This window comes from Pelobates fuscus, chromosome 4 (genome assembly GCF_036172605.1).
Source record: "Pelobates fuscus isolate aPelFus1 chromosome 4, aPelFus1.pri, whole genome shotgun sequence".
NCBI classification, from domain to species: Eukaryota; Metazoa; Chordata; class Amphibia; order Anura; family Pelobatidae; genus Pelobates; species Pelobates fuscus.
Genome location: NC_086320.1, coordinates 46,158,833 through 46,173,546, shown reverse-complemented (window position 1 = coordinate 46,173,546; position 14,714 = coordinate 46,158,833). Strand labels below are relative to the sequence as shown.

At 42.2% G+C, this 14,714-nt stretch overlaps 1 protein-coding gene across 1 annotated transcript in view; it reads right to left on the bottom strand.

Annotated features, from left to right (window-relative positions):
• Window positions 1-14,714, bottom strand: part of CSMD3 (CUB and Sushi multiple domains 3) — a 1,213,223-nt gene that overhangs the window by 88,892 nt on the left and 1,109,617 nt on the right. The window contains exons 56-57 of the mRNA XM_063451130.1: window positions 6,749-6,922; window positions 519-704 (exon numbers count right to left, since the gene is read on the bottom strand). Coding sequence (XP_063307200.1) covers window positions 519-704; window positions 6,749-6,922 — 360 coding nt within the window. The remainder of the gene's footprint in view (window positions 1-518; window positions 705-6,748; window positions 6,923-14,714) is intronic.

Here is a 14,714-nt window from a genome sequence, read left to right as displayed (position 1 = left end):
GAAAGAAAGGAGAACAGCAACGTTTCAACCTACTAAGAGGTCTTTTAGTAGGTTGAAACGTTGCTGTTCTCTTTTTTGTTTCAATAAATCTGCCTGCGGCTTTCACACTTTGAGTGCCTGGGAATCTTACTTGCTGCCTTAACGTGTTGGGATTGCTGGTCCTGTTCCAGAGCACCTGTGGCCGCTGGGAGTGAGTGCGGTTCCTATGATTATTTTTGCTTTATTTGTCAATTTGTCATGACAAAAGTATATTTTTTATTTTTACATTGCTAATTATCATACTATCATTTCTAGCTAGGTCATTATTGCCTCTTCCATCATTAGTATATATAAAAAACATAGAAATCAGTACAGAGCATTTTCAACATTCTAAAAAATTATTTTCTAACTCATGACTCCAAACTAGATATTACTAAGTTGAATAAATATGTAATGAGTAACTTTTCAGGTCAGGGTGTTTGGAAAATTATATAATACAATGACAGTATAGGCCTTCATGAACTGTTTTATATACTTACTAATACATTCTGGTAGTGACTTATCCCACTGTCCATTAGGCTGGCATACTAGAACGGGTGATCCAAATAATGAGTATCCAGGACTACAGTCATAAAACACTACAGTTCCATATGTGAAGTTTCCATGTTCTATTTTACTTTCTCGTATTGAATTTTCTGGAATCCCAGGATCACTGCAATTGACAACTGAAAAAAAAGAAATGTAGTCTTTTTATAATGTACCTATGCTATAAATATTTTAATGAGACAAATTATTCAAAATACATTATTTTTACCTTTAATGCATCAGGACAATATGAATAAAATTAAAGTCACATAGTATATGGTAGTTCAGGTCTAGGGTATAGAGAAGAAGCATCAGCTCTTCGTAGAAAAATTGGAAAATATTAGATGAGTTAGACATTACTGACATACATATTTTATCGTATAGTGAATAAGCTGGAAAATATTGCCATGTTATCTTTTAATTACAATATGTTTGCGTGTACGTATACATAATACCATGCACATACATAAATACTGATTTGTGGTTAAGAAAATCTCCAGATGTTCTGTTGGTTTACATTTGGGGAATTTGTGATTGTTATCATAAATAGTGGTTAAAAATCAACAGGACACATCACGTGAAATATATTTTATGTAGTCAATCCTCTTTTTTCATATTATGGTTCTTTTATAATACTTATTCTATGGAGAGATTGCATGTAGCCTTCAAAGAGATTATAATTTGCAGTAACAGCTGAAAATATCTCTGGACATTCATTTCAACAGTGCAACACCTTTTATATGAGAGCTCTGAAAATCCATTGTATGACTTCAGATGTAAATTAAAGCATGTTATTTACTTCATGCATGAGTTTTGAGGCTCCAGTTTGGGATATGTTTATTCCAAATCACTTATGAATATCTCAATGGGATTTGAACTTACCTTGGCAAGGAAGTCGTATTGTACATATGATATTTATATTCTAAGACTATCCTAATGTTTTCCTTTATTCTTTTATGTAATGCAGCATGGATAGGGGGCAAATGCATCAAACTACTTGACATGTATCAACACTACTGCTTTACTATGATAAATCTCATGTTCCAATAAACATATTTTTTTATTAGAACTGGAGAGGGTTTAGAATTAATCCATAATGACATTTGTAAAATATTGTAGAAATAGGTAATTGACTGGCTGCTAAAATGCCTCGTAAGAGGCTTTATGTCAACATTATGAAGCCAACCTCCCATTCTCTAGCATGGGAGGGAACTCAATAGATAGTAAAATATGCACTGTGCTTTAAAGATCTGCTAATAAGAATGCAAACAGATTTTTTCTTCCTGATTTGAACCACACATTACTACTGCAGGTGGTGGTTTGAAGTTAGATATATTGGTCTTAAAAGGTTTGAAGGAAGACGTGGGTCCATTTACTTGAAGGCTTTCTGTTCTTTGTTATAACTGGGGATCAGGAAATACTGGTTATCATTAAAATGAAGGGAAAGCACTCCCAATTCTCTCAGTGTGTCTTGCTGTACAACCAAAAGGCATTTAAAACTAACAAGATACTTATAAGATAAAATATTGGCCACATTGGTTAGAAGATAATTATTTAAAACGTTGAATTCCAAATTCTATTTACTCCAAAGAATCCTAGGTGGAAATTATAGCACCAGTGTCTCATTTATAGAGCAGTTGGTCTGCTTTACCTTCTTGAGTATAAGTTTTATTCTACTTTTAAGTACATATATCACTTTATGGAGAGCACTATCTTTTGTATTTGTATTCTTCAAATTTTGGGTTGCTGACATGTCTCCTATTCAGGACATCTACACCAGTGGGGATTATACCACTGAACGCCCTATAAGCTAGAGCTGGCTATAACTCAATTAAATGTGAGTAACCCATTGTTATACTACTATAACCACTTTGGCTGATGTGACATACTGCACTATTAAGGTTTCTTTCTACTTTTTGTATTTCTGTATAGACTTCAATAAGAAATTTTGAACAATATCATAGCTTCTCAACAAAAACTCTCTGCCTGACTTAGCACTTACTGTTTGACCCAGCATTAGAGATGTCCCGAACAGTTCGCCGGGAACTGTTCGCCGGCGAACATAGCTTGTTCACGGTTGCTGCGGCGGCGAACATATGCGATTTTCGGTCCGCCCCCTATTCGTCATGGAGGTGGGAGGGTCTGGGAGGGAGGGTCTGCTGCTGATTGGCTGGAATGTGTCTACTGACTGTGAGGTACAGGGTCAAAGTTTACTCAATGATGATGAATATGGGGCGGACCGAACATCGCATATGTTCGCCTGCTGCGGCGTCCACGAACAAGCTATGTTCGCCGGCGAATAGTTCCCGGCGACCTGTTCGGGACATCTCTACCCAGCATCTTCTCTGCATGTACTACTACGATAAGGGTACATTTTATAGACTTTTTGGACTGCCTCATTGTTTTATATTGCCTGTATAAGCATCTGTTTAACCTTGGATAATATACACTTTTATCATTTGTATTTACATTGGTGGAGTCCTTCCTTTTGCTGTTCTCAATTCTCTCTTTGGTATTCATACAACCAAAAGACATTTAAAACTAACAAGATACCAAAAAGATAAAATATTGGCCACATTTGTTAGGAGATGATTATTTAACAAGTTTTATTCCAAAGGAATCACTGGTATGAAATTAAATGAAGAATCAGAAGTGCGTTCTTGAAATAGAAAAGGAAGAAAGAGAAAGAACAGTGAATGATGTTAGCGTACACAAATGTGGAGATTGCAAGGGATGCCATGAAATTGATTTCCTTTGTAAATAATAATACCTGGGAATGCTTCCAAATTCAACATTACATTCATTGCATACCCATATATATTATATGACAAGGAGATGTAATATATAAGATAACTCTGGAGTCCTTCTAGCCGAATAGAAATTTAAGCAGCTCTTGGTGGAGAAACATAATTAATTAACAGAGCTTCAAAACTGGATATTTTGCAAAGGTATGGATGCAAAGAATATGAAAGTGACAAAAGTATAAATGTAAACCATATTACGTAGACTATGTGTTGGCTGATTTACTTGCTAATATTCATTGAATATGTCCATGCAAGTTGGAAAAAATGTGTTGGAGTCAGGGTTTTTATTTTATTCAACTTTATGAGTCATTTATTACTTGTTATGATTTATTTATTTTTAACGATTTGCTTATTTTTGCTGTTATTGGATCTGGAACACCTGGGAACTATAGATTGCTGTAAGGAGTTTTGGGTTGGTGAGACTACTTCTATAGAATATTTATGTTCAAAGCTTGAATTTTAACATTACTTGAACCAGCATTTAAAAAAAACAAATAGAAATAACCCTGAAGTGGTTTATGGGCAGTGCATCTATTGTTCCTTTGAGAATGCAATAAAAACATATGAAAGCACTTACAACCTTGATATATTACCCTTTGAGTATATATTTTCTTAGGTTTAAGTGTCTGTTTATCTTTTATACATAATATTTTGTGTTGAGTTTTTAGAATAAGATATAGAAAACAATGAATGGTATACATGTATGTTTTCTAAATATTTCAATACATGGTCATTAAATGTAATAAGGTGGCTCTGTCCCTATTTGGGATAAACTGTCTACATGTTCTTAATTGCGTAAACACGAAACACAACAATCCTTAATACTGGAGATGAACCTTTATTTCGGAATGAAATAATACTAATGAATGCAAGAAAGAATAAGAAAAAAGAAAGACGAAAAATATTATTTTAAAAATATATACAGACTTTGAATTATTGTCATTGTTGAAGACCACAGTATGGATTCATGAACATGTATTTGAAATTCAGTTTGGAACCCCACTCAAAAGTTCATTAGATACTATGCTGTAATTTATACAAAGAATCTCACACCACCTTCATTTTTAATTATTAGCTGTAGTCTCTTCAGCCTGTTGAAATATATTCTCTTATTTTTTTCACCAATAATAATTATCCTGATGGTGTAGGAAAAAACGGTCATTACACTGATGAGTCAGTATGTCTCAACAAACTGTGAAAGGATTGTAATTATTGTTAACTTTTTGTTTAAAATACTGTTCATCACATATGTGTATTTTGTACTTGCACACATATGTTTGTGAAATAGCTACAAATGTTATTTTGCAGAAGTATCATACATTAGCACAAATCACTAAACTAAGGATATATTTTATATATGACGGTATTTTTATTTTATTAGTAAATATTGTGAATGTATTTGTGTCTGTTTTTTTGTTTGTTTGTTGTGTTGCTTGTTTTTTTTCCCAATAATTTGTCCATGTCTTTTTTTATTATTTACTCTAGCTAAGCTTCCCAGAAAAGCTATTACTGGTTCATACACCTTAATGAAGCCAAGCACAGTAGTTCCCAAGTGTTTTGTACAAAATTGCCAGATAAAATAAATTCACCTTGTCCTGAGTGATAAACATTAGACAGGTCTACATTTTGTAGATTTAAATTATGATCTGTTTGCCTGTCCAGTATTCTCAAAAGAGGCATATCTATTGATATTTGGCATTATGTTCTAGGTGGTAAGATTCAAAAGAGTAATATGGAGACTAACTTAAAAATCAGAAGTGTTGGCATAACTGTAGTTCTGATCACTCAGATATGACATTTTATTGCTTCATCTCAAAGGAAAAACTTTAATTTATTACTAACCTCTACTTGACATAGTTACGTTTACAAGGTTATTGAGGAATTCTACTCTGTTCTGGTTCCTTAATTGCTTTAGAGATTTATAGAATACTGATTGATACTATTTTACAAGTGTTGAGGGAAATACATTGGAAAAAGACATAAACACTTTGTCAAATAGGTATAAACTAGCTTAAAATGTTACCGCCATCATTGCTGGAAAGTTAAAGACAACTTTTGGAAGACCGGCTGAATGGTATTATTTGTATAATATATAATTTTGTTTTCTTGTGCCAGAACAGATGTTTTGAATTTGGTAGCATTAACTTCCTTCTACTGATAAACAAACTCAGATTAACATTAGACATGATGCAATATTCCGTATGTAATCCAAGCACACACAACTCTCTCTGTACGGAGTTAGCACTGACATGAATTTAAGGGTAGCAATCCTACACATTTATTAAAGTCATTATTAGATTTAGGGTGACATCTCGAACTTGCCAGATAAATTGTTACAACAATGTAATTTCATACAGTGTTTGGGATTATGATTCATATCAGCAATCGTTGTGTATTTCATTGTTTTTGTGATATCTTTCTTTTTCATTACCTCTATGTAAGCTGAAGTTTGAAAGTCTCACTAGATATTTGTTATATATGACAAAGAATCTAAATAATAAAATATATATTTTCCTTTCTTTGTCTCAATAGCATTTGTTATCTATTGTTTTGTTTGCCTCTAGCTACAGACTACTAACTTTCAGCACACAATATTGTGTGTAATTTGCTTTAAAAACATTGTTGCATTTTATTCACTGTTAAAGCAAATGTGTAACATTTTATATATCATGCATGATTAGCTTTGTTTTATCGAATGTCAAAGTGAACCTGTAATGACAGATACAGGTTTTCAGTTTTTTTAAAAAAAAATCTCTCATGACTCATGTTATACAGTTAGGTTTTTCTTCCCTTTATACTGTGAAAAGCCCATATTTTAATTTATGTCCATTACCCAGTCTCCTTCCAAGAGCATCAATAATGTTTGCAGTAGGTGTTATACCTCTCTTGCATACAGACACAAACTTATTTCCCACAGCAGGTGACTTTATGTTGGTTTTCTGTAAATACAGCTTATCTGTTCTCTCTCCCCATTAACAGATTGCCTGCCAAAGCTGCTGCAATAAATCAGTCTGGCTGTTTATTTCCTCTCTCTATGCTTGCTGCTGGTGCTGCTCAAATACAGAGCCTGCTCCTCCCCACTTCTTCCCCTTGCAAACATTGATTTCCCTAAGGCTGAATTCAAGTAGGAGGCATGCCCAGAAGAGGGTTTCCAAACAAACATGGAGAGCACCACCTTATCTCAGTAAAAATCAGCACAAAAGGAAGGGATTTTTTTTTTAACCTCTGATTTTAGAGCAATCTAGACATTTGCTAGCAATTCTGCTAGCACTATGTACTTATGAAATGTGATTCTTTATTATTTAAGATTAAGTTGTATTGTCATCACATGCACCCTTTATGTCAAATACAATCATATAATATTTAATATGCATTCTTACCTTTACAAATAGGTGGAGGATGACTCCATTGTCTGTTTGCTTGACACTGAGCACGTGTTGGTCCATGCATAACATATCCAGTGTTACAAGAGAATGTAACAACATCATTGTAGTTAAAACCATTTCCACTTGTTCTCCCATAAATTGGACTTCCGGGATGACCACAGCTAATAGCTACCATATCATAAGCAAAAAAAAAGCACAATGCATATGAATTACTCACTAGTCTTGGACATCTAAATTAAAAACAATTGAGTAAATAAACATGACCAGGCAAAGCTAACAAGTGAAACACATTTTTTTTTTGCAAAATATAAGCCTTTTACAAAGCATTTCTTAAACCTAATAAATGGACAAGGAAATGACCAATTATTTAGTCACCACAGGGGTTATTATTATTATTTTTTTTTTATTTCATTTTTCAATTTCAACATCAAAGAAGAGGCTTTGAAATTATGAACTTGACATCAAATACCGAAATGGGACGCCAGAACAGTGCAAGTTCATTATAACATTATGTGTGATTCCACTAGCCTAGTGGTACATTCTTCTCTCTTCTCACTACTCATTCAAGCTCATTATCTCCCTCACCTATCCTTTCCAGCAGTAGTATAGTATCCAATTCTACCATTGTTTTTCCCTTCTTAATGTTATTAGTCCAATATTAGTTTCCTTGTTCTGATTATTTCTTAGTCCTCTCATGTTATCTGCTTTTGTTGCAATGCAATTACTTGGGCTTTCCCTAAGTTAGAAAGGTAATCCAGACATGGACCTCGTGCTAGAGGGCTATCAGCTACACCTTGCTGACGAGGCCAAAGAAGGCTAAAAGGATTTATGTCTCTCTAAACATTATCTTTGTTTGTGCAGTCCATTTCACTATCTCTCCTTCCACTCCACAGTTTCCCTACATACCACATTTACTAGTTTAGCAAGAACCAGGCATCACATCTATAAAACTCTTATCACGTTTGATACCTTGTTCTTATTTTAGTTTCTTTACCACTTTTTTTCTGGATTGTAAATGTATTTGAGCAGAGTTTTTTCACCTCTCTGTGTCAGTCAATATACTTTTTTGTCTTGAAGTTGCTTGTTGTTAAATAACACCATAGTATAATTTTAAATCACTGCAGAAAATAGTACTATAAAAATGCTAATAATTAGCAATAGTTGAAGTGGAATTTTTGGGAATGGGTCCATGATAACTGATAACGGGTAATAATCTTATTTTGTAAACAAAGCCTCAGACACATAATACACTTACAAATAAAGGTGACACCATTTTTATTGGAAATATAGCCTGATCACCAAGAGAATAATTAATTGTGAGAAAGATAGTCACGTGTTTTGAAAAAAGTCCAGCATGGGACTGAAATGCTGACACTGTTATGTATTTGAAAAATAAAGATTACAAGACATCAAGTCTAGTAGCTATATATATATACCGTATTTTTCGCTCCATAAGACGCACTTTTTTTCCCCTCAAAAGTGAGGGGAAATGTCTGTGCGTCTTATGGAGCGAATATGAAGTTTTACTTACCTGTCTTGTGGCGTTTCTCGGCAGCACAGGGCGCACCGCGGTACTGGAACTTGAATTTCATGTTCCGGTTTCCGGCGGGACTGAAAGGAAGTGCGCACTCAGCTCAGTGTGCGCACTTCCTTTCAGTCCCGCCGGAAACCGGAACATGAAATTCAAGTTCCAGTACCGCGGTGCGCCCTGTGCTGCCGAGAAACGCTACAAGACAGGTAAGTAATTATGGGACAAGGGGAGGGAGACAGTATGGGAGAGAAGAGAAGACTATGGGGAGGGGAGGGGAGGGGGGATGAAGACTATGGGGAGGGGAGGGGAGGGGAGGGGGGATGAAGACTATGGGGAGGGGAGGGGGGATGAAGACTATGGGGAGGGGAAGGGAGGGGGGATGAAGACTATGGGGAGGGGAGGGGATGGATGAAGACTATGGGGAGGGGATGGATGAAGACTATGGGGAGGGGAGGGGGGATGAAGACTATGGGGAGGGGAGGGGAGGGGGGATGAAGACTATGGGGAGGGGAGGAGAGGGGGGATGAAGACTATGGGGAGGGGAGGGGAGGGGAGGGGGGATGAAGACTATGGGGAGGGGAGGGGGGATGAAGACTATGGGGAGGGGAGGGGAGGGGGGATGAAGACTATGGGGAGGGGAGGAGAGGGGGGATGAAGACTATGGGGAGGGGAGGGGAGGGGGGATGAAGACTATGGGGAGGGGAGGGGGATGAAGACTATGGGGAGGGGGTGGGAGAAGACTATGGGGAGGGGAGGGGAGGGGGATGAAGACTATGGGGAGGGGAGGGGAGGGGGATGAAGACTATGGGGAGGGGAGGGGAGGGGGATGAAGACTATGGGGAGGGGAGGGGGGGTGAAGACTATGGGGAGGGGAGGGGGGGTGAAGACTATGGGGAGGGGGGGTGAAGACTATGGGGAGGGGGTGGGAGAAGACTATCGGAGGGGGGACACTATGGGACAGGGGAGAAAAAAAATATTCTGAACAAACTGTCCCATAGTACGAAACACTATGGGACAGTTTGTTCAGAATATATTGTTTTCTGGGTTTCTTCCTCTAAAAACTAGGTGCGTCTTATGGTGAGGTGCGTCTTATGGAGGGAAAAATATGGTATATATATATATATATATATATATATATATATATATATATATACACAGTATCTCACAAAAGTGAGTACACCCCTCACATTTTTGTAAATATTTTATTATATATTTTCATGTGACAACACTGAAGAAAATACACTCTGCTACGAAGTAATATAGTAAGTGTACAGCCTGTATAACAGTTTAAATTTGCTGTCCCACACAATATAACTTAACACACAGCCATTAAAGGGACACTATAGTCACCTGAACAACTTCAGCTTAATGAGGTTGTTTAGGTGAGTGCTACAGCTACCCGGAGCCTTTTTCTTGTAAGCACTGTATTTTCTGAGAAAATGCAGTGTTTACATTGGAAGCTTGGAACACCTCTTGTTGCAGTCAATCAGACGGCCACCAGAGGGACTTCCGAGTTCAGAGGCCCTAAAAAGGCCTCTCGTCCGATGCATTCTGGGTGAATGCATCAGACGGGCTATCAGCACACAAAGCACTGTGAACGCGCTTTGTGTGCTGACAGCCTGTCAGCACTGCTGTGGGCGTGGCTTCAGCTGACAGCTGAAGCCCGAACCCACAGGGATGCTGTCTGGCCACAATAGTGGTTGAAGGGGGGGGGGACGGACCTACTCTCCTCCCCCCCCCCCCCGGCCCCCACCCCTGAGCGGTGAGTGGGGGCCCTAAAAATAAGGGTGGCACATACTGCCCCCCCGGCCCCCACCCCTGTGCGGCGGGTGGGGGCACTAAAATTATCAATAAGGGGGGACCTATTGTCCCCCCCGGCCCCCACCCCTGTGCGGTGGGTGGGGGCCTTAAAATAAAAAATAAGGGGGGGACATACTGCCTGAGCGGTGGGTGGGGGCCCTAAAATTCACAATAGGGGGGGACCTACTGTCCCCCCCCCGGCCCCCACCCCTGTGCGGCGGGTGGGGGGCCTAAAATTCACAATAAGGGGGGGGGACCTACTGCCCCCCCCCGGCCCCCACCCCTGAGCGGTGGGTGGGGGCCCTAAAATTCACAATAGGGGGGGGACCTACTGTCCCCCCCCGGCCCCCACCCCTGTGCGGCGGGTGGGGGCCCTAAAATTCACAATAAGGGGGGGGACCTACTGCCCCCCCCCCGGCCCCCACCCCTGAGCGGTGGGTGGGGGCCCTAAAATTCACAATAGGGGGGGGACCTACTGTCCCCCCCCGGCCCCCACCCCTGTGCGGCGGGTGGGGGCCCTAAAATTCACAATAAGGGGGGGGACCTACTGCCCCCCCCCGGCCCCCACCCCTGAGCGGTGGGTGGGGGCCCTAAAATTATCAATAGGGGGGGACCTATTGTCCCCCCCCCGGCCCCCACCCCTGAGCGGTGGGTGGGGGCCCTAAATACAAAGGGGGTGGGGACCCTAGTTAACCCTCTCCCCCCCCCCCCCCCCCCAAAAAAAAAAAAAACTTATCTCCCTACCTACCCCCCTCACCCTAAAAATAATGAGGGGGGACCCTTTAACTAAAAACCTGTAAAGAAAAAAAGAATAAGATAAAAACAACTTACCATTCGATGTTTTCTTTCTTCTAAAATCTTCTTTCTTCAGCCCCAAAAAAGGCCAAATAAAAATCCATAATAACCGACGCAATAAAAAAAAAAAAAAAAAAACCCGAGCGCAAAAAAAATAATCCATCTTCACCCATGGAGGGCTCCGCGCAGACTGAGCTCCGCAGGGCGGGGGAAGGCTTATAAAGCCTTGCCCCGCCCTGCAATTAGGCTAAGAACACTCTGATTGGTGGGTTTAAGCCAATCAGAGTGCTCTTTGTCATTTTACAAGCGTGGGAAAGTTCTTTGGAATTTTCCCACGCTTGTAAAATGACACAGAGCAATGTGATTGGATGGCTTGAAATCCATCCAATCACAGTGCTCTTTGTCATTTTACAAGCGTGGGAAAGTTCTTTGGAATTTTCCCACGCTTGTAAAATGACACAGAGCAATGTGATTGGATGGCTTGAAATCCATCCAATCACAGTGCTCTTTGTCATTTTACAAGCGTGGGAAAGTTCTTTGGAATTTTCCCACGCTTGTAAAATGACACAGAGCACTGTGATTGGATGGATTTCAAGCCATCCAATCACAGTGCTCTTTGTCATTTTACAAGCGTGGGAAAGTTCTTTGGAATTTTCCCACGCTTGTAAAATGACACAGAGCACTGTGATTGGATGGATTTCAAGCCATCCAATCACATTGCTCTGTGTCATTTTACAAGCGTGGGAAAATTCCAAAGAACTTTCCCACGCTTGTAAAATGACAAAGAGCACTGTGATTGGATGGCTTGAAATCCATCCAATCACAGTGCTCTTTGTCATTTTACAAGCGTGGGAAAATTCCAAAGAACTTTCCCACGCTTGTAAAATGACAAAGAGCACTCTGATTGGCTTAAACCCACCAATCAGAGTGTTCTTAGCCTAATTGCAGGGCGGGGCAAGGCTTTATAAGCCTTCCCCCGCCCTGCGGAGCTCAGTCTGCGCGGAGCCCTCCATGGGTGAAGATGGATTATTTTTTTTTGCGCTCGGTTTTTTTTTTTTTTTTTTTTAATTGCGTCGGTTATTATGGATTTTTATTTGCCCTTTTTTGGGGCTGAAGAAAGAAGATTTTAGAAGAAAGAAAACATCGAATGGTAAGTTGATTTTATCTCATTTTTTTTACAGGTTTTTAGTTAATGGTCCCCCCTCATTATTTTTAGGGTGAGGGGGGTAGGTAGGGAGATATTTTTTTTTGGGGGGGGGAGGGTTAACTAGGGTCCCCCCCCCTTTGTATTTAGGGCCCCCACCCACCGCTCAGGGGTGGGGGCCGGGGGGGGACAATAGGTCCCCCCCCTTATTGATAATTTTAGGGCCCCCACCCGCCGCTCAGGGGTGGGGGCGGGGGGGGGGACAGTAGGTCCCCCCCCTTATTGATCATTTTAGGGCCCCCACCCGCCGCTCAGGGGTGGGGGCCGGGGGGGGGGACAGTAGGTCCCCCCCCTTATTGATCATTTTAGGGCCCCCACCCGCCGCACAGGGGTGGGGGCCGGGGGGGGACAGTAGGTCCCCCCCCTCATTGATAATTTTAGGGCCCCCACCCGCCGCTCAGGGGTGGGGGCCGGGGGGGGACAGTAGGTCCCCCCCTCATTGATAATTTTAGGGCCCCCACCCGCCGCACAGGGGTGGGGGCCGGGGGGGGGACAGTAGGTCCCCCCCCTCATTGATAATTTTAGGGCCCCCACCCGCCGCACAGGGGTGGGGGCCGGGGGGGGACAGTAGGTCCCCCCCTCATTGATAATTTTAGGGCCCCCACCCGCCGCACAGGGGTGGGGGCCGGGGGGGGGACAGTAGGTCCCCCCCCCCTCATTGATAATTTTAGGGCCCCCACCCGCCGCACAGGGGTGGGGGCCGGGGGGGGACAGTAGGTCCCCCCCTCATTGATAATTTTAGGGCCCCCACCCGCCGCACAGGGGTGGGGGCCGGGGGGGGGACAGTAGGTCCCCCCCCTCATTGATAATTTTAGGGCCCCCACCCGCCGCACAGGGGTGGGGGCCGGGGGGGGACAGTAGGTCCCCCCCTCATTGATAATTTTAGGGCCCCCACCCGCCGCACAGGGGTGGGGGCCGGGGGGGGGACAGTAGGTCCCCCCCCCCTCATTGATAATTTTAGGGCCCCCACCCGCCGCACAGGGCGGGTGGGGGCCCTAAATTATTATTGATAATTTTAGAAAGCGAGCTGAGCTGTCAGTCAGACAGCTCAGCTCGCGAACGCGCATTCCGCGCACATGCGCGGTAAAGCGCTCAGGTTCTTCATAGGGCGGCATTCAATGCCGCTCTATGAAGAACGCGATTGGTCCAGCGCGAAGCCGTCCCATTGGGCCCCGCGATTTCGTCATTTTGACGAAAAAGGGGGCGCGGCCTAGCGGGGAGCTCGGCGCTGGAACGGAGGTAAGTTTTTAATATAAAAACACCGATTTTTTTTTTTTTAATGAATGAAAGTTCATATAAAAGCAAGAAGGAAGGCTGGGGGACCTGTCTTTCTTGCTTTTATATGGTGACTATAGAGTCCCTTTAATGTCTAAACCGTTGGCAACAAAAGTGAGTACATCCTTAAGTGGAAATGTCCAAATTGGGCACAAAGTGTCAATATTTTGTGTGGCCAACATTATTTTCCAGCACTGCCTTAACCCTCATGGGCATGGAGTTCACCAGTGCTTCACAGGTTGCCACTGGAGTTCTCTTCTACTCCTCCATGACGACATCACGTTGCTGGTGGATGTTAGAGACTCCCCCACCTTCTGTTTGAGGACGCCCCACAGATGCTCAATATGGTTTAGGTCTAGAGACATGCTTGGCCAGTCCATCACCTTTACCTTCAGCTTCTTTAGCAAGGCAGTAGTTGTCTTGGAGTTGTGTTTTGGGTCGTTATCATGTTGGAATACTGCCCAGCGGCCCAGTCTCAGAAGGGAGGGTGTCATACTCTGCATTAGTATGTCACAGTACATGTTGGCATTCATGATTCCCTCAATGAGCTGTAGCTCCCCAGTGCCGGTAGCACTCATGCAGGCCCAGTCCATGACACTCCCACCACCATGCTTGATTGTAGGCAAGACACACTTGTCTTTGTTCTCCTCACCTGGTTGCCGCCACACACGCTTGACACCATCTGAACAAAATAACTTTATCTTTGTCTCATTGGACCACAGGACATGGTTCCAGTAATCCATGCCCTTAGTCTGCTTGTCTTCAGCAAACTGTTTGTGGGCTTTCTTGTGCATCATCTTTAGAAGAGGTTTCCTTCTGGGATGACAGTCATGCAGACCAATTTGATGCAGTGTGCGGCGAATGGTCTGAGCACTGACAGGCTGAACCCCCACCCCTTCAACGTCTGCAGCAAAGTTGTCAGCACTCATATGTCTATTTCCCAAAGACATCCCCTGGATATGATGCTGAGAATGTGCACTCAACTTCTTTGGTCGACTATGGTGAGGCCTATTCTGAGTGGAGCCTGTCCTGTGAAACAGCTGATTTGTCTTGCCCACCATGCTGCAGCTCAGTTTCAGTGTCTTGGCAATCTTCTTATAGCCTATGCTATCTTTATGTAGAGCAACAATTCTTTTTTTCAGATCCTCAGAGAGTTCTTTTCCATGAGGTGCCATGTTGAACTTCCAGTGACCAGTATAAGAGAGAGAGTGAGCGATAACACCAAATGTTGCACCCCTGCTCCCCATTCACACCTGAGACCTTGTAAAACTAACAAGTCACATGACACCAGGGAGGGAAAATGGCTATTTGGCCCAATTTGGACATTTCTGCTTAGGGGTATACTCACTTTTGTT